A 23548-nucleotide genomic window follows, 5' to 3' on the forward strand; every position below is an offset into this window, starting at 1 on the left:
TATTTTTCTCAGTGCAGCGTTGAAAAAAAAAAAGGCTTTTAAAACATCTAATCCCAGTTTGAATGACCCACTTGAATACTAAAGTACAGTGTTAACATAGCTAGGAAACGGTAGAGTATATTTAGTTACCTTACATTAGTGGGGAAAATAGTGTGAACGCTATTTTTAAATCGTTTACATGTCACACCATCATAATGTTTAGTACAGCAGAAAAGTTAACTGCTAGAAAATAGAAAAAACTAAATGCCAGTGCTAAACAATGAAAAGTGACATGATTACAAAATCACAAATCCACCTGTTCCAATACTTCACATCTCTACCCAGAGAGGAAAGATAAGACTCTGGAGAAGACACCATCAGTTCAAATCACACATTTTTTGACAAACCAACAATCAGGGCATCTGGGCTTAACTGAAATTTGAGGTTTTTTTTGTTTATTTTTTTAGACCGTGCAGATAACAACATAATACTAGTAAAAGTGCTGTATGTAAAAGGCCATGGACTGGACTCTGCAGCTTTGAAAGTCAAGCCGTTAAGGCACTCATGCTCTTGCTCTCCTTGCCCTTGGTTAGGAGAATGCAGCCTGCACATGCTGCTCATTCTCTGGGTTCCAGCAATTCAAAAGGTAAAGTTTCAAAGGCCACTCTTTCCTTGAGGGACATATCGTTACATATCGCTTTGTAGTTTTCCAAAAATTGAAAAATGTAACTTTTTTGTGTTTTTTTTTTTTTAAATTATGTCTACATCCTAATATTCTATTAGGTGATGCAAATAGTATAATAATATGCATACTATGTATTAAATAGTATTCCTGGGACTTAATCTAATCAGGTAATTAATAACAGTAATTAAAAGAAGATTTTATACTGGTTGTGTCGATGGTGTTATACCTCAAACTGCAAGGCACGATTGCACGTATTCACCTGTAAATCAGAAATCACTTTGGTTTATGTTCTTAATGCTCTGGTCTACTCCGGTTTTTCTGTTAAGCACATACCCAAAACTACTGCCCCCTGAATTTAAGCTGAATGAATCATGTATGTACTGTTTTTTTTAAACAACATGAATTACAGGTAGCTTTCTAGTCACCCTGTTTAAATACTTTCACTGAGGCCTAGAACCAGGAACAAACAATCCTTTCCAAGCATTACTATAAAACTGTAGTAAGAGTATTTAATGAAAACACAACAAAGAACAGATTTCTTCCTAAAAAGCGTACATACGCTGTATTTGTCTGCAGAGTTTAAACTAAGAGTATCCTCTCATAGGCACACATATCTGTGACGACGGATTAACTAGTTCTGTAACAGAAGAAATAGTAAGTGTCTAGGCTGTATTAAATTCTCATTTAAGCATAGTAGTTACTTGACTTTGCATTAAATGTACAGTATTACAGTGTAATGTTTTTTAAACGCATTACAAAAACATTCATACACTACTATGTACAGTAAAATCACTTTCTCACATCAGTTATTGCATGTTTTACACTATGCTTATATTGTATTATCTAGCTCTTAGGTACAGAACACACATCATATTACAGGCTTTACTTTATTTCTACAACTGTACAGTACAAAAAGAATAAAGTGCAATGCTTCCAGTCCCTAGAGAAATAACTGAACGCCTCACTGCTCTTAAATTAGATCACAAATTTTCTGGCTGATGGCAGTGTCTCACTGCTAGCCCTGAAGGCAAAGCTCTGAACAAATTACATTTTAATATCCTGGGTTTATTCTGCCTATGCTGGGACCACTCAGGAGCAGGAGCTCAAGTACAGATTCACAAAAGAAAAGGTGCTCAACAGACAAACATTTAATACGAATTCTGTAGGAGGCAAATTCAGGAAAAAGAGGTTACAAACGATGAATCCTAATCTGAATAGAATCAGAGTGCTAATGATGTTTGTTCTACTGCAACCTAAATAACATTGCTCACTTAATGTTCTAAACAGCATCAGATTTTTACTATAGTACACCTTTCACATGGACATCCTTAACTGTATTGTTTAAAGTTATGTTAATGAAAAAAAAAATAAGTAAAACAAACAGTGCCTTTTGTTAAAATGTGCCTCTCCTTCCAGGTACCATTTCACTTCTAGTGTTGTACCTTACTCCAATGGTCTAGGTCTACTGTATCTGCAATCCGACCATGTAACCTACTACACAGCTTTTTATAGTGTTGATTTTACATACTGTATCCGCACTGTTTGACAACGTTAAAATATATAAGTCAGACCTGTAATAATGTTAGTAAAGCTAATGAGATAATAAAATTGATTTAAAGCACTGGTTTAAATGTATATTTCTTCTATACACAGTTTAATATTGTTGAAAGCATATGTGATGTTTCTATAAATTGACATTCAGAACCATCTCACCCTGTCCCTTGAGAGAAGAGGGAAATGATATTTCAATCCAAGATGCACGAGTTTCAAAATGTCAGTTTAATATTCATTTCTCTCCTTCACGCCCCATGATGTAGAGCCTTGTTCTAAATATAAACTGAAGCAGCACATTCACAATTCCTTCATGTATGAAATATTACATGAAACCTTTATGATTTCCTTTATCCTGTATAAAAAATACAATGCCCCTTTGTTATTCCACTCTCTATGAAAGAAAAACACAAACCTAAAAGTGCAGTGAAATACTGAGGACAGTAAAATTTGTACAACTGACTGTCAACATGTCCTAGCCATGGATTAACCAGATTTGTGAATTATCAAATCATGAAATAGCATGGTAACAGCTTAAGGAAAGCTACAGTAAAAGCTGATGAAGCCAAAAATAAGACAGACTACTAGTCAATAAGGAAAATAAATGGCAAGCTGATAACTACCTACACCATTAAATAAAATACATACAATTGAAATAGTTATAATAAATTAGACAACAGCACTACACCGTGCATACGATGTGGCAGGTGATGAGGATAGCATAAGATGATAGCTGGGTTTTTTTTTTTTTGTTTGTTTGTTTTTCTTAATCATAATGCTTACACAAAAGAAACTAGAATTGGGAGCTGTTGAAAAAATAAAGAAATCACTCCTGGGGGAATAATGTTCAAATGGTTACAATAGTGGCTCTAACTAGTACCAGTCATGGTACTGTTTATTATTTATTCGGCAAATTAGTATGGGCCTATATCTGTTTGTTTTTTTTTGTTTTTTTTTTGGCTCCTCATTGAAATACTTAATGTGGAATATTTGCATCAAAGCCTCTTTTCAGTTCTATTATTATTATTATTACTGGAAGCCAGGTTTACCTGTTTTGCTAGATTATTGGTTAACTCCCGATAGTCAACTCTGCTTACTGTCACAAAGTAAAATCTTTAAAATAACGTGTGAATGTGGTATGGACTGTTTTCTTCCCTGTAAGGGGAGAATTCAGTTCTCAGCTTTTAATTCATTCTAACACAGAGCTTGTGTTATTCCCCATGTTGCCAGAGTCCAAATAATTCAGATCCCTCTGTGGAATTTCTGCTCTTTTGAGTGCTGAGGGATTTTATTTAATTTTTTTTTTTTGTTTGTTTATTTTTTTAAATTTAGATTCGAGTCTTAACCCTTCAGTTAGCAATGCAACATCAATTTGCATTTTCAGTTTGGACTGGGTAGTACTTTGTTTAACACTACTAAGTTTTCATACTGATCATATGCAGTTCTGAGTAACCAAAATGCAATGTTTGACTTCAGGTTATACAGGTAGATAAGGTAACATGCTAAATTATGTGAAAATAGTGTGTATGTACAGTATACTGCAATTTTCAAGACACAGGCACACTAAACATTTAACCCAATTCCACCTCAGTGCCAAAATATATTCAGTGCCAAATATATATTCAGAGTAGGATTTATCATTTTCCTTGGGTTAGAGCGATACTCAGCAGATACACAATTATAGAACTAAGTATTTGAACTCAGGAGCACCAGCATTAAGCCACACACAACATTGTCTTTGCTTATTACATGCTCTTCTAGCTTAAATAAGCTCTGACCTGTTAACTGACACATTGAATCACATTCTGTGATGGGGTACACCCCGCCCCTATGTATTATTATTATTTATTATTATTTATTTCGTAGCAGACGCCCTTATCCAGGGCGACTTACAATTGTTTTACATACAATTACCCATTTATACATTTGGGTTTTTACTGGAGCAATCTAGGTAAAGTACCTTGCTCAAGGGTACAGCAGCAGTGTCCCCTACCAGGGATTGAACCCACGACCCTCCGGTCAAGAGTCCAGAGCCCTAACCATATTATTCGTTGAATTATTATTTAAAATGTATTGTTTGTGTGTAAAAACACGGCATTTTATTGTTATGGTTTGACAGCCTGGATGGGGTTAAAACGCGCCCACCAGATAAAATCGTGAGAATGCGTGGTCAACAGCGAGTGCTTATTGATAAACTGGCTGTTGACCACGCATGTGATAAAACCCGCGCCGAATGTGGTTGAGGGGTAAACTAGGTAATTGATAGCCAGTTAATCCTTCGGCCACAATATAAAAACCAGCAGCTTTGGCTGAACAGGGTTTGTTCAGAGGCAGCTTGAGAGTCGGGAGGTGAAGTAACATAAACACAGTAAATCATAATTGCTACGCGTGCTGGTTCTACACCAGCATGATACTGGTTTGTTCCGTGTCTGTTTTGGCCACTGTGCCGTTTTGTTTTGTATTATTGTTCGGTTTTGTTCAAACCTTTTATTTAGTTTATTTATTATGAAACGTGCGCAAGCAGCGCTTTCATACCCTGCAGTACGGACTGTCTGTGTCCATTCTCTTCCGGGTCTAACGTCACCACCAGCCAGCCTGGTCACACATGCAAAACATATTTGAGTGCATTTTCAGTATTTGATAGGCTGTGCCTATAGTATCTTCAAATTCAAAGATCAGTGTTTAAACATATCAATAGGAGTCGCAGTGAATAGATTGTGAAGAGTGCGATTCAGATGAACAGAGGTGCAGTGGTTGGAATCTAACATACAGTATAAATGTCGTTTTAGAGCATAAATATATATTTGGTTTTAATTCCAAGCAGTTTCAAAATATAGTAAACAAATCTAAGTGTTATGAAACAGTATGTTCACAAATAGAGCACCAAACACTGTCCAAAATGTCCACTGGCTGTGTCTGGAACCTGATATTTAAACAAGGAATAACATATATTGTACCCCAGAAGAGTCTTTTTTGTAGTTTATTTTTATACATACATACCTCTGCATCATGTGAAATCAGACCCTCATTACGTCACTTTCTACCTTCACACAACCCTAACTGGGGCCAAATGTAATTAATTTTGATTTATTTCTACAGCCGCTAGAAGGACCCCAATTTCATCCATTAAGGCAGATGGAACACAGACAAATGAACAGCAGGCATCAAAAATATGTAGGTATCCTAAACTAAACTACATCAATACAATCTAGTCCACCACATAAGTTGCAACAAAAATCAGTGTAGCGGTATGCTGTGAAGGGTAGTGCTGCTATAATCTCCTCTTCAGTAAAGTTGCCCTCTCTATTCTTTTGACCACTGAACCACTGTTCAAATTTTTTTAATATTTGGCCCAGAGTGTTTTATCAAAAATGGGTTACATTCAGAAACATATCTATACCACTTTGCTGCACCCTGAATTAGCCAATATTCCAGAGAAAGCCACGAGAAGGTGAACAGAACTCCCCATGAGATCCAAAAGCTCTCTGCAATCTGAAATATCACAGGCTATGTTTCACTGACCAATACAATTTACAGCTGTTGTTTACCAGGCTTTAGGAAAGGGGTAATGCCACGGGGGGGGGGGGGGGGGGCATGAAGACTGGTAGATAAGTAAAAGATAAAGCAACTGTACAACATCTTTGGGAAATGTAAAAAAATAAAATCAATTCTGGACTAGACCACTTTGTCGACCTTAAAATACACCTAACATATCCCTGTACATGTACTGTATTAGCAATGTCAGATTTACAAGCTGAACTACAGCATACATCACCTTCTGACCATATTTAGACTGCCTGGTTACTTCATGACCAGTCCATTTTGAGAACATCTAGGTGCAGTTTATACAATATTATTTAACTTCTACATCTAACTACGGTTTCCCAGGAAACCAGAATAGACCAAGCAAGAGATGAAAAACTAAACAAAAGACAAATCCAAGGGCAAATATACTTTTTGGCATCGACCCAACAGCTAATAGCCCTTCAGAACCTCACTGCTAAGCCACCGTGTTAAACTTGCGATAAAATAGGGTGAATACCCAGGCTGTGCAAAGAGGCCGAACCTTGCTGGGGATCCCGAGGGGGGTGTGACACTCCCGGGGTGGGGGATGGGAAACCGGTAGGGATTGCTTCTCCTCATCGCGCAACAGCGAACCCTACTGGCCAGACACTGAGCACATTCAGAGTGGATAAGAAGCAGGGCTGGTCTATGCTCTCCGGGATCAGAAGCCTGCCCACCTCTGCTCTGGATTGCTCGGCGTAAAAGCGATTCTGGCTTTAGGCTTGTGAGATTGGAGGACGCTCACACACCCTCAGAATGTCTTTGCTGTGTACGGACTCGCTGCAGTGAGGAGAAAAAACATAATTGGACATTCCAAATTGGGGGAAAATAAATAAAAATAATAATTGGTCACTCTAAATTAAAAAATAAATAAATAAATAAATAGGATGAATACACTTAAGTAAACAAAAAGGCATTTGGAACATTTCATCTGAAAAGGACGTGAGCCAAACAATTTGAAGTAGCACTTGCTCTTCTGTTGTCAGGAGTCCAGATCCCACTTTTATAATTCAATTTGTTCAGCCCTAAGATACTGGCCAAGAATGAATTACTTTTTATATGATAAACATATGTATACAAACACTGCTTTAGAGTCTTATTACAGGTTGGATTAGCAGCTAATTTCAGTTTTGTTACATACTGTAATGCTTTCTGCATTTTGTAACCCTTCTGCCAGTTTACCAAAGTAAAAGCAGTGCAAAGTTTATAAATGCATAGTGATAAAGCATAGGTAGTAAAGCATAGGTAAGCATTGTAAAACCTAAATAATTATAGTAAAGCATATTAATAAACAGGACAAACAGTGGTAAACTATGGTGCACTATATGCATATATAGTATAACCAAAACTGCAAAATTACTGTGCAAATTTACTGTGGTAAACTTTGATAAGGGAAGTCATATGACAAACCTAAATTAATTCTAGCACCCACTGATACAACATTAGTGGTTTTAGGTTAATGATGAGGTAAACAATGGTAGGGTAATCAGGTAGTAAAAAACTCACCCCTAAAGAAGCGTTTACTAAGTGTTTGTCTACTCATCTTTGTCAAGTGCTTCGAGATTTGACTTCCTCAGAGTGTGAAGCCAGGTCCCAAGCTGTGTAACATTCTTAAGTCTTCCTATTATCTAATTACACTCTGCAGGAGCCCTGCTTCCTGCTACAGACTCCAGGACACTTGTAATTGAAAACCCTGATAGTGCCAAAAGCAGTCTCAAATTCACTGGGGTGTCACTGTGAGAAACATCGATAGTGGGGGGATTCTGTGAAAAATATATTGCATATGTATCAATGTTGGCACTTGGAAATAACTTTTCCAGGAAGACTGAAACTTACAGTTGCAATACTTTTCCTAACTAACGAGTTGTTAACTGCTAAATTATTTACTCCATGTTGCTGAAATTCATGAACACCAATGCACCATCTTTCACTATAGTATCTCTCTTGCTGGGTCATCCTTAATGTTTGGTGTTTTGCTGTCTAGACTTCTGTCATTGTATTTTGGCTCACATTGTGTTTCTTTCTTACTTTAATTTTACTTTTCTTATATACTACTATTTCAATTCTCTTATCTTTTGTATAGCCTTGTATATTTTCTGTTAAGTACTTATGTATCCTAGTATTTTCTTTGTATACATTGTTTCTCTCAAAGGTTTTTACTCCATTTATTTAGAAAAAACTAATGATAGATTGTTACTTAATGAATCTAAGATGCAAAAGGTGAAATAATAATAATAATAAAAGTTCCTTATTATAAATACTTAGACATATGGATTGATGAGCATCTTACATTTAATCATCATATTGACAAAAAGATTTCAAAGGTAAGACCTAAATTAGGTCTAGCATATCAAAATTGGTGACTACTGCTATTCTCCCTGTCCTTGATTATGGGGATTACAACTCGTACTTTATAACTCATGCTGCAGATTTGTATTAGAATGCCCCACCTTGACTCATCATTGCGACATGTATGTAAAATTAGGCTGGCTTTCACTTACAGACTGAAGGCTTTATCATTGGTACTGTTTTGTGTTTAAGTTTCTTAAAGGATTGGTGCCTTGTTATTTAACTGTTCTGGTTAATAGGTATGACACCAACTATAATCTGCGTTCCTGGGATTCTGCCAACCTGGTTGTTCCAAGGGTTGGCACATGTTTGGGTAAAATGTCCTTTGCCTATCGGCTTCCAAAAACTTAACAATGATATAAGGAGTACATTTGATAGTCTCTCTCTTAAATGTTTTAAAAATGATCTCTGTGGGGGCTCCCGAGTGGCTCACCCAGTAAAGGAGCTCTGCGTGGTGTGCAGGATGCGCTCCCTATAGCCTGGAGATCGCAGGTTCAAATCCAGGCTATGTCATTGCCGACCGTGACTGGGGGTTCTAGGGGGCGGCCCACAATTGCAGAGCGCATCCCGGTAGGGAGGGCTTAGGTTTTCAGGGCAATCCACGGTTCACCGCGCACCAGCGACCCCTGTAGCTGAAAGGCCGCCTGCGGTTCTGCAGTGGAGCCATTCAGCTCTGTGCTGTCCTCCGGCACTATAGGTCTGGTGGCTTCGCTGTGGATCCGCAGTGCGAAAAATGGCGGCTTGGCAGAAACACGTTTCAGAGGACGCGTGTTTCAGCCTCCGTTCCCAGAGTTGCTGGGGGTTTGCAGCGGTGAACCGGGCTAAATAACACAATTGCTGATTCCAAATTGGGGAGAAACCTGGGGTAAAAACCATTGGAAACGACTAAATTAAAATAAATAAATAAATGATCTCTGTAAATTGTTTAGGGCTTCTTGTAAATGTTTTGATCCTGATTAAGAATCTGTACATGTCTGGTTGAATGTCCTTTGCTTATGACTACTCGTAAAATAATTGTCAGTACCACACATGACACTGTGTTGTTTTATGGTATATGTTTGTTGACAGGACCCCCTGGCATATGAGATCTAGGTCTCAATGGGTTAAATTCCTGTATAAATAAATTAAAAAAATATATATACATACTTTAGTTCTGTTTTTGACCTTCATCTTTACTCCCTCTCTTACATGGGTTCCATTTTATTTTTTTCTCTCTCAATGTCTGCACCATCTGGTCTCAAGTCGCATACAAATTATTCCAAATGTCTTGGATTTACTGTCCCATGAGGCAAAGAACAAACTTGAAAAAGAGACTTGACAGTTAACACTTAACTAATTGCTCCAGTTCTTACTTGTATTACTTGGCTACATGCTATCCTCTCTCTCTGTATTCTGACAGCAGAAGGAATTGGCCAAAATGCGCAATAATTAAATCACTTTTTAACCTTCAGGCCTGGTTTAAATGTCAATTTTAGCGTTGCCATCTAGTGTAAACTTAACCTTGGTCAAATTTAACAATTGGATGTTGTAACATCCAATGCTCACATTCTAGATATTCTAAAAAGTTACATGTTTCTTATGCACTGTTCTAACATTCTAATACTGTATGAATCCCTGATAAATGATAAACCTGGGAGCGCCCTCTTCCTTTAGTTTTAATACATGCTAATGTTCGCTGCATTTGTAGTTTCTATGTAAAGACATTGATACAGACTTCTTGCATTAATTTATTTTTAGTACTATTATAATTGAGTGTTTAAAGTTAAGTATCGATGTGTCTTTCCATCTATGCTTGACAGGACCATGAGTGAAGGGTGTCCAGCACATAATTGCAGTGCGCTTAGAGATAAGTGGAAGCTTCAGATATATATCATTCTTTACCAGGTACGATTCTGTAGCCAAATGTAACTTGGCTTACTATGCCTTTTAGAACAACCCTTGGTGTTAAGGGCTTCCATTGAGCTGCTGATTACCCTTCAGTAAAATTGTCAAACCTTGACATTGCTTTGATCAAAGGACTGTCTGTAAAGGAGCTAACTCTCCAGATACTTTTAAGGTACTTAACTGGGGCTGATTACAGAGCATGCCAATGCTATCTCCATCTTATGAAGGGTTTTCAATGTCTCAACAGATAAGCAACTGACCTGGGGAGGCGAACGCTACAGCACAGTGTGCATTTATTAAAAAATAAAAGCATAAATCCTCACCATGGCCCTAGCCAAAAATGGTTCTCCATTCTCATTAACTCGTAAGCAAAAGCCAAATCTATACAAACTTGTATTTACATTTATATACAATAGAAATATAAGTATTAAGTATAAAAGGCCAGTGTGGAACAAAAACTGGAAATGGCCAATTGGTAGACTACGCTGCTCACATTCTAGATCTAAAAATGAAATGTTTATTAGGCACTGTTCTAACATTCTAATAGCATATTAATCCCGATAAAAGACTTATGAAATAAACAGCTGCAGTTACCAGTTGCTTGTGTAATGATGTACCTTTTCTGGATGACAAACCTTAAGATTTACAAATTCATGATGCCTGATTCAGGTTGCCTTGCAAGTGAACAGAAACAGAAGCTAGGTCTTGTCTCCCTTTCTCCTTTCCCAGAGGACATGGTTGTAGAAGAATGTGTCTGTCTGTCTTTATAGAATAAAATCTTTCCTATGTGATTAAATGGGCTTACCCCCCCTGGAGTATTTGAGTAGATGTGCTGAGGTGAGCCATACTAAGAGTATCCTGATTAAATCAAAGCCAGCAGTGGAGGTTGTATCTCTTTTCACAAGTTTTCTGCAAATGTGGTAGATACTGTCATTTTCTTGCAACAAAACCAAGAAAGATACTACTTTCATACCATTCTACTTCCACGTGCACTTTCCAGGATTAAAACAAGATACAAATCTGTTCATCTGTGAAAGGAAGCAGCTTTAATAAATGAAAAGCAAACACACACTTTAATATGTACATTCGGTACTCTAGCAATGTAACAATTACCTTATTAGCAATAGCTTCACAATTGCTACATGCTTTCATTAAAACCCCAGGAAGCCATTACTCAGTGTATCTGTTACAGTAGTTCAAATGTAATTGACTCCAAAGTTATCATGAAAACATCAAACCCAGATATTGCTTTAATAACATATTATCTTCACAGTTCTGGCTCAATGCACCAAGTGAAATGCAATAAAAATAATCAGTACAAACAACAGGCACAGGGACTTAAATTTACAAACTGCAGGAGCAACACCTTAATGCCATTACATTATCAATATACCGTAAAATTGGATTAGCTTAATTTATTTGCAGAAGCTACATTACCAACAGTTTGTTAAAACTGTGTAAGTGGATAATACCATATCAGTGATTTTGGTGACATTAAAAATGGTAGTATGGAGCTTGCAGTTATTTTCCTTGGTCAAATGTGTACTCAAATACAGAGTCTCTCACATTAGTAGTGAGAGTTTAAGAGTTCGATAATGTTACTCTGATCAAAAATGTATTTTCAAGAAGAAAAACCTTAACTACTGCGGCAAATTGAAAATAAAATAGAATATTTAAAATGTGGGAGGAACGAGATTATAGGATTAGAAGCGCAGTACTCTATTTTGCTTGAATGTCACACTTGAATCTGTGCCCCGGTACTGATTTACAGAAAGAGAGCTCAAGAAATGATACAACAAAGCCTTTTTTTTTTTTTACACTTCAGCTGCCATTAAAAATTCAGTAACCATTCAGATGTGAAAAAGATACAAATAAATATTTTAGAACAGAGGTTCTCAACTGGGGCGAGGGGGGGTCAAACTTTCTAGGGGGGGCACTAATAATACAGTAATTATAGTAATAATAAAATAACATTCAAAATAAAAATGTCTACATTTGAATTTTACACTCCCAAATGTATTTTGTTTTTAATGTTTTTATTTTACCTATGGTACTTATTTAGTACCAATCACTGGTTATTTTGTGTTTAAGAATCAGTAATGGTTCAGTTCCTGCCGCGTTGTATTGTATTCAGTACATACAATGGATCGGTTTGTGTTGCGTGAAAAAAGCAATTGTGGACGTGTATCATTGTCGAAAATACAGAAAGTTCAGAAATATGAAGAAAGTTACTTGGAAATTGGATTTCCCTTTATTGGCACAGGAGATGAACTTGGCCCTGAGTGTGTTGTCTGTGGTTAATGACAGACTATATATTATAAACAAAGTGCAGCCACAGAAGGTTGTAGCGATTTATGTAATATTTTCTTCTGCGAAACTAGTATCAAGTTTATCAAAACTTAAAAAGACAGAGCGAAGTTAATATGATGATCCATTTTACAAAAGGTACAAGGCATGTGTGTTTTGTTTTGTTTTCGATGTTGGGCATTGGAATTGAACATTGGAATTAGGTGGTCTTCTATGCAAGGGGTGGCATCTATACACAGGATAATATGTACTGGAATTCTGGCAAATAATTCACTATGATTAGTTGATTTCCGATGTGTGATTTAGAATTCTTGCTATTGTGGTGGGTGGGAAAAGATGGCTAAGGTGGGGCGTGAATCAAAAAAGGTTGAGAACCCCTGTTTTAGAATATTCTAACTGTGGTACTAATAAAGACACGTTAGTAAATAACTCACTCTGCAACTATGCTTTACTCTGACTCCTTTCAATAAAAGGAAACAAATATCTTTAAATGCTATATTTGGATGGGACCAAGTTAAGGGACATTATTATTATTTCTTAGCAGATGCCCTTGCCCAGGGCGACTTACAGTTGTACACAAAAAGACATACCAAGAATTACAGTACAATTAAGAGCAAGATACATTTGATATCTAATATAGCAAACACTGTTTGGTTGCACTGCAATTCGTATCAGCACTGAGGTGTTGTTTTTTTAAAATAAAATGCCTGAAAACAATATTATTATTCAGAAATATCCCTTTTATTGGCACCCTCTTGTGGTCATAGTTAGATTCAGTATCTATCTATCTATCTATCCACACACACAGTCTCTCTCTCTCTCTCTCGCTCTCTCTAAGAATAGGTCGATTTGCCAAAATAAAATAAATCATGTCTGCAGGTTTTTTTTAAATTGCTAAATCAATCAGTCTAAGACACTCGCTGTTCATTTTCAAAGGTTTATAATGTGTACGCTATTTAAGTAATTAGTAATTAGCAGTACTTCAACTGATCCCAGGGCCTTGGAAGGTTTTCCATCAACATTGTGGGGGTCATTTCTAAGTTTGGGCTTACCTTTGTTAGTGGAATTGTTGCTATTTCCCCTAATTTTTCTGATCTGTTAAAAAACAAAAAAACAACAAAAAAAGGTTAAACTAGACATGGGTGTCAAACAAAAACAAAGCTTGCTTGGGGGCATAATGTAACCTTTATTAGAATGGTTTGTAAACATGAGGGAAATTGATGTGTTAAAATGATTAGTGGTTGTAATGTGGAAGAATATATGAAGTATTTGTATTGTTACCTGTTTCTGAAATACAGTAGAAATGTTGTGAAAAAAAGAGGTTTATTTGTACTGGATAATAACATTATTAGAGACATCCATTTTCTTGTTTAGTGTGTAGTATTTTAATTTCTTGCCTAGAATGCATATAGTCGCATGACAATCACTGCACAGCACTGTGTGCATGGCGAATAGTACATGCAGGCACACAGCAGAGCTGTACAGTTTTGTTTATGTGATTTTTTTTTGTATGAAATACAAATAACACTATGTAACACAATTTTTGTTCCTGGGTAGTAAGTGTTATTTCCTAATTGCTTATGCCTCAAAAGTATAGAAAATGGCTATTATTCCCCACAAACTTTGCTTTTGTGACCAGGACAGTGATATATTGAAATTTACCTATTTCCAATGAGAAAACGGGTGAATTTGTGTCTTTTCGTTCACATAAAGTCAGAAAAAAAACAACATATGAATCCAAATTAACATGTATTTATACTAAAGTAATACAAAAATGACTACAAAAGATTTAGAAGTGAGTAGTCTTTTTGGTTGGGGTAGTATGGGTTTCTCTCCTCAGCTCCACCTCTGAAATTGTCATCTGGATCTACAACGTCTTCCTCGCTCTCTGACTTGCTGCTCTCTTCTAAAGACGGCTGCTCTCTCTCCGGAGGAGTGGGTACGGGGAGCTCATGGCAGTGTGGCACCGGGGCGATGGATGAAGGAAGGTCCGGATACGTGATAGCAGGTGCATTCTTGCCAGTCCGACGTTTGGAAGGGTCCACCATGCAGAAGTAGCAGTTGCTTGAGTGGTCAGTGGGTTCCCGCCAAATTCTTGGGATAGCGAACTTCATGGCTCTCTTTTCCCCTCTGTACCATCCTACAAAAATACATTTATTTCACCCACGACTAATGTGTAAGAGATTATCGCAACATTTTTCATATATGATATATTTTTTCAATAACATTGAAAATTGTAAAACATTTTAAAATGAAAAACTTTTACAATTTTAAAAATTTTAACAAATTTTATAACAAAATTCCGAGCAACAATTGTCCATCTTACATTCCAGAGTTTTTTTGCAGTGCTCGCAGGTGAAATGAGGTGCCCAGGGTTTGTCTTGATCCCCGACAGGCATTCCGAAATATGCCTTGTAGGCCTCACACATCTTAGCAGATGCTTCCACGGACTACTTTTTCGCTCTTGTCTTGATAAATTGGCCGCAGACATAGCAAAATGCGTCTGCCGGATGCTTGCAGCCTCTTGATGCCATCTCAGAAAAATGCAGATATGTATCCACTTAGGCAGCTGGAACTAAACTGAACTGGTGGGCTTAAGGCCCCTGTATTTATACTACTATTTATATTACTGGAAAGTTCTAGAAAGTTCTAGAAGTTACTCCAAGTTTACTCAGCACTGAATCTATCTGGAATGTTCTGGAAAATAGGTAAATTTCAAAATATCACTGTCCTGGTCACAAAAGCAAAGCTTGTGGGGAATAATAGTCATTTTCTATACTTTTGAGGCATAAGCAATTAGGAAATAACAATTACTACCCAGGAACAAAAAAAAAAAAAAAATTGTTACACAGTGTAATTAATGAAAGAATTTATTTTTATTTCTTAAGAATACTGTAAAAATGCACAGTATTGGGATAATTTCACGATTTCCACGCAGCCCGTGAAATCGCGATTCACACAGGGCCTTAGTTATACTTATGCGGTAGGTAGGCCTAAATATTCTGACAGGAGGGTGAATCTAATGTAAATGCAGTTTCAAAGTGAGACATATTTACTTATCACAATCCGAAAATATTATCTGCATGTCACATTGCATCAACTGGCTTGTTTTGATTTCATCCTTTTTAGCTGAATTTGGCACTTGAGGTTTCTTAGCTTTATGTACTTGAAGACTTTTATTCAACGCTTGGCACAGTGCTTTGAAAAAGGCAATTTTTGGCCAACAACACTGAGGATAGAAATACAACCACAAGCAAGGTTTTAGCTAACAGTCTCTCTGATTAGTGCAGATGCACACTGTCAAGTGCAGTAAGATTCAAGTGAATTAATGTACAAAACAACATTGAAACATCTTAATGTATAGCAATCTCAAGAACAGAAACATACAGGGTGAACTCAGAATTGTGATCCTTGCGTACAAACATGCTGAAAAGGGATTTTCAATGAAAACATAGCATAATCAACTCCATAATAAAATTGTATCTAAGAAAAGATAAAAAGAGGCTATAAAAATGTCTTATTTAACAAGATACTAATACGTACTGCTCATATAACCACTCTCCTGTTGTGGTTATATGAACAGAAGGATATGAACCACAGAAGGATTCACCACCAGATAGATCCAGATGCAATAACCAGATAACTAAGATTCATCCAGGGAGCAAGGCAAGCAGTCCACAATGCTACAGTGTTAAACAGTGTGTTTGTATAACACCTCAAGACATTTGCTTTTGTGGGTTGTGTCAAACATGTGATACGAGAAGGAAAATTGAGCAGTAACATGACGCCATTCTAATTTATAATGTGCATATTCCAAATACATTGTTATATTTAAGTTCAGATAACATTTTACATTAGTTATTAAACATTTCAGCTGTGATGTTGGTTTCCAATGTCAAAATACAATATGATTGCATTCCATATACTGTGTAACTAGTTGTAAGAAGGATATTTTGTCAGCTTGCCACTTGCTAAGAAACCCTTTCCAATTTGAATAAGGATCATGCATAAGCTTCAAATTCCCCATCAGAATTACTGTACACACAGGTAATAGTGGTGTTCCAGTGGACTTCCTTTGATGCTTTCAGAAAAAAATGACTCTGGAGCAAATTAATTTTTAGAAACTTTAATTATTTCTTTCTGAAAATGTCTCTAGAGCATTCCTCTCAGTTGCTCTGAATTGTGTGAATCGTTCCGCATCCAACCTCTCATTTTTAAAATGTTCCACAGCTTTACTTGAAAATTGGATGCTTCGTATTTTCTCACGCTTCAGTGGTCCTATGGCTTCCTCCCATAGTTTTGCATTGCATTGCAAACATACATATTGTTTGATGTAGGTGCACTGAACCAACTGAGCCAATCAATGCCTGGCATTTAAATATTGAGATGTAGGTGTTGAGGATTAGTATTGTGAGCCGTGGGATTTAGGTCTCAAATCCTGGGTTAGACACTGAAGTGACATCCAATACTGTACTACGTTTAGTTTAAAATAGGTACAGTAATAACCCCACAACTTGTTTTGCTGTCAGCAGTCTGGACCCTTACCCCATTCCCTAGAATATTTAGACTTTAGATTTAGTTATATAAGGTGTTTGTGAGAATTAAACAGCTGTTAGGGTCCCAGCCAACTTTACATCCCCTTAAAATATAATTAGTATGTACAACAGCATCTCCTGATAGTGTCAAAGGATTCTGATGCCATTTTAAGTAAAATATTTCACCCAACAATGGCCCATGGCATCCTGCAGATGGCAGCATTGTTCTGCACAGCCACGAATATTCGAATTCATTATTTTACAAGACAGACACCTGTCATTATGAATGTGTGAAGAATTTTTAACAAATAGTGTATATCGCTTGAGTGAATAATACTGAAGAATGAAAGAAAGTCTTGTTTACGCTCATGTGCATGGTCTTCAATGAATCGTTGATTGGATGCGGTTTAAAAACTATTTAAAATCGATTATTACGTTTATTGCAAGATTTCTGAAGCTGACTAAAATACTGTGCCTTACCGAGAATCATTCTGAGAAACAAGTGGCCAGGGCTATTTTAAATAGCAAAACCAAGTGATATATAAATAACAGACTAAAAAATAGCCCTCTAATTCTTAATTTCATACCAATATCAGGTTTCAGCAAGAACAAAGTAAAATTTGTGTTGCAGACAGGTGACCTTCCAATAGGTTTGTGGACCTTCGTGCTTCTATCTCAGTTTTTTGTGAAAATGTACTCAAGTAATTTCAGTAATATCATCAGTGGTGACAGACAACGGGTGAATAATACAGTAATGACTATATGGACACTCATGAGTGGCCATATAAAAAAAAACACATACAGATATAATTAACTTGCAAAAAACATCTGACAAGGGTTACATTTAACTGACAGAAACCACAGCAGTTATTTATAGTTAAAAAAAAAAATATGCAGGTTAAACAATCGTTTAGCTTTGTATACAACATAACACTATTAAAAACAGTAGTTTAAATAAGCAAGGTTGAAAACTAACTGTACTGTAATCGTGTAGTTCTTTTCTTCAGTGACAAACTTGTGAAATGTATCCACTTACTCTCAAAGACTTTATTGCACAGATCCAGATAAAAATATTTTACCTGGCATTTGGTAAAGTTTAAAGTTAAAAAATAATTTTAACTATTCTTGTTGGACTGTTCAGTAGTGCTGCTTTGGAAAAACATTAAAAACAACTATGGTTTACCAGTCAGTAATTTCAAAAGCATGTACTTACTCCTCCAGAGAGATATTGGAGTAGATAAATGTGTAAACTGGGACAGTCACTTGTGAAAATGTCATGCTGTTATTTGAGATTTCATCCTCCAAGACTTTTCTCACAGTCATCTGGGGAACAATTTTCAGCACAGCCCAGCACCTGCATGAAGAACATAGATAAGCGATCATTTCTCTGAACATTTTAAAATATTTCATTTGTTTGACACCATAGTATTGGTTTGGGGGTTTTCTGTTTCCAGTTCTGAGCTAATTCACCCTAGACCTGCAACTGTAAAGCAGTGGTATAAAGTGTAACATTGCAAGTAAAAATGAGAACGATTATTGAATTTAATAAAACAAAAAAGACGTTTCTACTGTACTTGAGGTTAACTTGGTGCAACAAACGTGCAGGCTATTGTTGGGGTATTAGAAGGAAATTTCTCATATTGCAGGATGACAAGAAACACAATCTCGTCTTTACCATTTAGTTTGAACTCAATAAAGTGTGTGTTGGTGGTGGGGAAAATAGTAAAGTTTGCTCAAATTAGCAATTATTTTTGCTCAGTTGCACAACCACCATTTTCTTATTTTATTAAATGGGTACACTATAATATTCCCACCATAACCCCTGAACGCTCAGTGTTTCACAGAAACAAAGCTATATTAGAGAATAACAAGATTTGTCTGTTATTTGATTTCTTTATGATTTGACTGAAACAAGCACTATGAGAGGGCCATCAGGGGCAGGCAGGATGGTACTGAATCAATGTGACGAGTCTGCAAGGTGTTTAAATTGTTCTGGGGGATTCTGTACAGTATATTACCATTCATTAACAACACCTGTGTTTTTATATCCCCTATGTCACAAGATATATAGTATGACGTGATGAAATCATGATAAGTTTGTGTACAGAAAACTTGTTTGTTTTTCAGTGACAGTCTAATCTAGTGATTGAATTGTACTGGGGGCAACTGTATGTTCTTATGATTACATAAAAAAAAAAAAAAAATGGAGAAATGTCAATATCCGTAAACTAAGGGAGTCTTCACCATTCAGTATGAAGGCATACTATTAAACGGTACTTTCATAGGTGCACAGTTGTAAAACCAAGAAACTTATTTATATGCAGTGTCCCATAATGCCAGTAAACTATAGCACTTGATTTTCTCGTTCTAAGGCGGAACACAAATTACCCATGGCTACCGACTGCAGCATCATAAAAACAGGTAACACTGTATATATTCCGAGCATCCTGGACTGTCGGACCACCACAGATAAGGACCATGTAATGCACTGCAACATGTCAGGTGCTGCTGATTTGCAAACATATTGACAGTAGCCTTTATAAAACATCTGATACAGCTCCTCTTGAAGAGGACAGCCATCTGACTTCTACTTTAGACATTCAGTAAAGGGGTTGTCCTGATGGCTTTCCAATGTCATCTAATTTTGTCATGGCTACTTTTTATCCAATTCTCCCCCAAATACGTCCAGCACAGCTTTAAATCAAAGGAAATTACATACTGGGTAATTACCGATTTGCACAATTTACACATATACATATACCCCACTTAAATTGCGTGTCACTTTAATTACATGCAACAGTGAGATTCATTTAAAAAATACTTGCTCTAGTTCCATATAGGCTTTCAAAAATCCATTTATTTTTTAGAGACACCGACCCCATAGCAAAATGTACACATAGCTATTCAGTTTCTCCTATAGTAGTTTTTACAAAGTGCTATAAAGATTATATGAGATCACAAAACTTACATTAATTTGATGTTTTGCTCTACTACATTAGTCACAGAACTTGTACTGTTCAATTTAATTTCTAGTCATACAGAAAAATAGGGTGCATGGCACATAGCCCATTTATCTACATGAAGACAACTTAGAAAATACTTAATTATGTATTAGACTGCAAGACACATTCATACTTTTACCATGTTTATTTCATAGACTGTGCCTGTGAGTCAAAATAACCATGCAATGCAGCTGGGAATCAGACTGAAAAAAAGGTTTGACCTACACAAGAAAAATGATTTATCCCCCTAAAGCAATCCGGTTTAAAGATTAACACAAACTTGTTCATCCGTAAACCCTGGACTCTTCATAAGAACCTTGTAAAAAAAAATGTTTGGTACAATTTATGTTGTACGAATATTTATTTTGGGATTTTGACATCAAGTAGTCTTAACCGCATTTTTTTTTTTTTTTTTTTTTTTTTTTACCAGATTTGCTCCTTCAAATCCACAGAATACAGAGTATTATTTAGTCTATTCACTAGCTAGATGTTTTGTTATGTATTATTAATGAACTATGAAATTATAAGATGACATTCTGGCTATACAGTGTACTTCTATAAATCTAATACAGTGCAGCATCAGCTGGTCACACAACAATCTTATTATAGCAAGTCACTTATCTTTTAAAAAGTGTTGTAAGGGTTTACAACAAAACACATTACTTACTGCCTGCTGTATTATACATATATATTTATTATTATTATTATTATTATTATTATTATTATTATTATTATTATTATTATTATTCATTGTAAAATTTGTCCTTGGCCTTAAATCAGTTTCATATCAGGTCCTTGTCATGAAAATATCTTGATGCCTCACAACATCTACTGTCAACAATGACCCTGCATGGAATTTGTGTCTATATGACATTTTCACTCAAATCTACGAGGGCTAAATGCTGCCCTGTAGTATAGAACGTTGAATTATTGCTTAGTGTATTGTTAATTTGGTTTGTACCCTACCTTTCTTTGTTTGCTTTTAATAATAAACATTCAAACAATATTTAATTTTGATATAAATGATGGACAGGACCCATTAAGTTTGGGCCCGACTTCATAATCTCATATTTTATTCAAAGATTGTATTGTAGTGGATTTTAGAATCATATATAGTTTAATAGATACATTTTGCTTTGAATGGTTGCCTTTCATGCAAAATCATAAACCCATTCACAGCCCTGTGTAGACCCCAGTGAGCTGCATGTTGTTTTATTCATTGGTTGCTTCCCTGATGTAACACATTAAATGTACCTTTATTTCTAATTCCTAATAGAATTGTACTTGTACCAAGTCTTCAACAGTGGCCAGAATGCGTCAAAAAGTGTCAAATGTGGAGGTGATTTTGATGCTTCTATCAAAAACTGGGTTTAAAATCACCACGATATTACAGTGTGTGCAGTTTAGTCTTTTAACTTTGCAACATCAAACTCAAGTCTGCCGCATCCATCAGGATACTGATGCTAAAGTTCAGTCGAAAATAACACAAAGGATACAAAACAAAATGTATATTTAAACAGTGGTTTCAACCTCCAAACTAACTGCTTTCATGAGGGAGGGACGGGACATGAACCAAACTGGGGAACAGTAAAATCCATCAATGCTAGTAAAATCCATTAACATTTTGATAAGAATTCATGAGAAAGGGAATTCCATCACCCACACATGTCACAAACCAGATATGTGACAGGCCCATAAGGGACACTGCAAAACTCTTGCAGGAAATGTAGAAGTGCTACAACTCCTTTATTTGACAAGCCAACATGAATTTTAGCTGCTAAGGTCACAGAAATACATATCATGAATTCTGTAGGAAGTGGTAGATTTTCTACTCCATCGTCTGAAATGATCTCAATGTTTACAGTATATCCATGCAAGGGTCATTGTAGCTTACCATAAATGCAGTTGATATTGAGTCACTTACTATACAGTAACTTACTATTTCTGTTTAAAGCAGGTCTAGAGGTTTCTTTATACAACGACTGCAGTATCCACACACATTAATTTATGGACACTTCTTATGGATTAGAGATCCCTCTTTAGTTATTTTTTATTCTATTTATCACATTTTATCACTTGATAAACAGAAGAGCAATGCAATATATTTAAAGTATCTAAAAAAGGATTTCAATCTAATTTTCGTGACTAATTTCGTATCACACAAGTTCACTGTAATACCTCATCAGCAGTAGTCATCACAGCTGGTGTTCCTCAGTGATCAATGTTCAGTCCTCTTCTTCCTCTAGTATTCATTTATGATTTGCCACAAGCAATGTCTCACACTGTGATCTGTTCACTGAGGACTCAATTAATTACTACACAGACAGTAACTATTTCTAGTAAACGAAATCAAAATTCAGTAGTATAATCTGTGTGATTTGTTAAATAGATTGATTTTACATCATTTCACCATGGCCTTGCTTAGGCTCTTGGATGTCTATTTTTTATGTTAAATTTTTAACTTACTTTGGAACCCCATCCACAGCTAATACATACTGGGAACGTAGCAACACTTAACATCCACTGCCTTGCAGTAATGGTTTTTTCAGGTGTAAATAAAACAAAGCTTTGCTTACTGCAGTCTGCTCAACAGGATTTTTCATCTGTTTTGCTTGTTCCCTAAAGCATCCACTGGACTTTATTTATGTATTCTTCTTCTTAGACACAAGTTCTGGGACACTTATTTTACTTCAGATGCCTGGTCAAGATCATCTCCAAAAACATTAGGCATTAGAAATATTGTCACCATTGTTGTTATAACTAATTCCCTGCTTGAAAAAAAACCAAAAAAAACACAACATGTTCAGGGCTTTGAAAAGTCTAGCTGCCTTTTGGTTGGCAGTTATAATGACTGCTTAAGTTTTCTTTATAAATCATGTCCTTATCACATGATAGGGAGAAAAAAAGAAAAGAAAAAACAACAGTGCCTGGACAATCAGTCAGAGAACCAATCAGTAAGCTGTATTTCATGCACAATAATAATTATAATTAAGTATAAAACAGTTTTGTTTTAAAATATGGCATACAGTACTTCTTTTGAGGGTCTTTTTATGGGGAAAAAATGTGTGTGTGTACTGGTCTCGAGATGATGGTAAAGAACATCAGTCAGACTTGGGTGGGAGGAAGATGGAAATCATACTCCTGCTATTCAACTGCTAAACGTCAATGTGCGCAAAATGTGCACGTCACACTGCTAAAGTATACAGTATGTAGATTGATAAGTATACAACTATTACTACTATTATTAGTGCACAGTTATTAAAAATGCTTCCGTGAAAATAAACTGAGGAGAAAGATCAGAAAAAAAGATGTGCAATTGTAATAATAATAATAATAATAATAATAATAATAATAATAATAATAATTATTATTATAAGTCTTTTCCTTGGTAGTGGATTTGAATATTTCAGCTATCAAAGAAATATAGCCCGGTATACCGTACTGTTGACCCTCTATTTCTGAAGGTTGGATAAAATTCTCTGAGCTATTCATTTAAACTCTTGCAAGTGTTTTCCTCAATTTGTGTTTTTATTCTTTTCCTTTAATCAGGCTCGAAAAACATTAAAATTGCCCAAGATGTTTGTTTTCTGGTATTTTTTTTCAGTTCTTTCCATTTCAATTAAATCAAGTCGCTGTTGTGTAGCGCTCTCATGTCTAGCACTACCAGTAGCAATGGTAGGTTTCTCAGTTTG

The 23548-nt window shown here is 36.0% G+C and overlaps 1 protein-coding gene across 2 annotated transcripts in view; it reads right to left on the minus strand.

Moving 5' to 3' along the window:
* Positions 1 to 23548, minus strand: part of si:ch211-51h4.2 (uncharacterized) — a 104861-nt gene that overhangs the window by 8854 nt on the left and 72459 nt on the right. For both annotated transcript variants that reach the window (XM_034038731.3, XM_058990191.1), the window contains exons 12-13: positions 18068 to 18208; positions 13372 to 13414 (exon numbers count right to left, since the gene is read on the minus strand). In XM_034038731.3, the coding sequence (XP_033894622.1) occupies positions 13372 to 13414; positions 18068 to 18208 (184 nt within the window). The remainder of the gene's footprint in view (positions 1 to 13371; positions 13415 to 18067; positions 18209 to 23548) is intronic.

The sequence above is a fragment of the Acipenser ruthenus genome, chromosome 17 (assembly GCF_902713425.1).
Source record: "Acipenser ruthenus chromosome 17, fAciRut3.2 maternal haplotype, whole genome shotgun sequence".
Classification (NCBI taxonomy): domain Eukaryota; kingdom Metazoa; phylum Chordata; class Actinopteri; order Acipenseriformes; family Acipenseridae; genus Acipenser; species Acipenser ruthenus.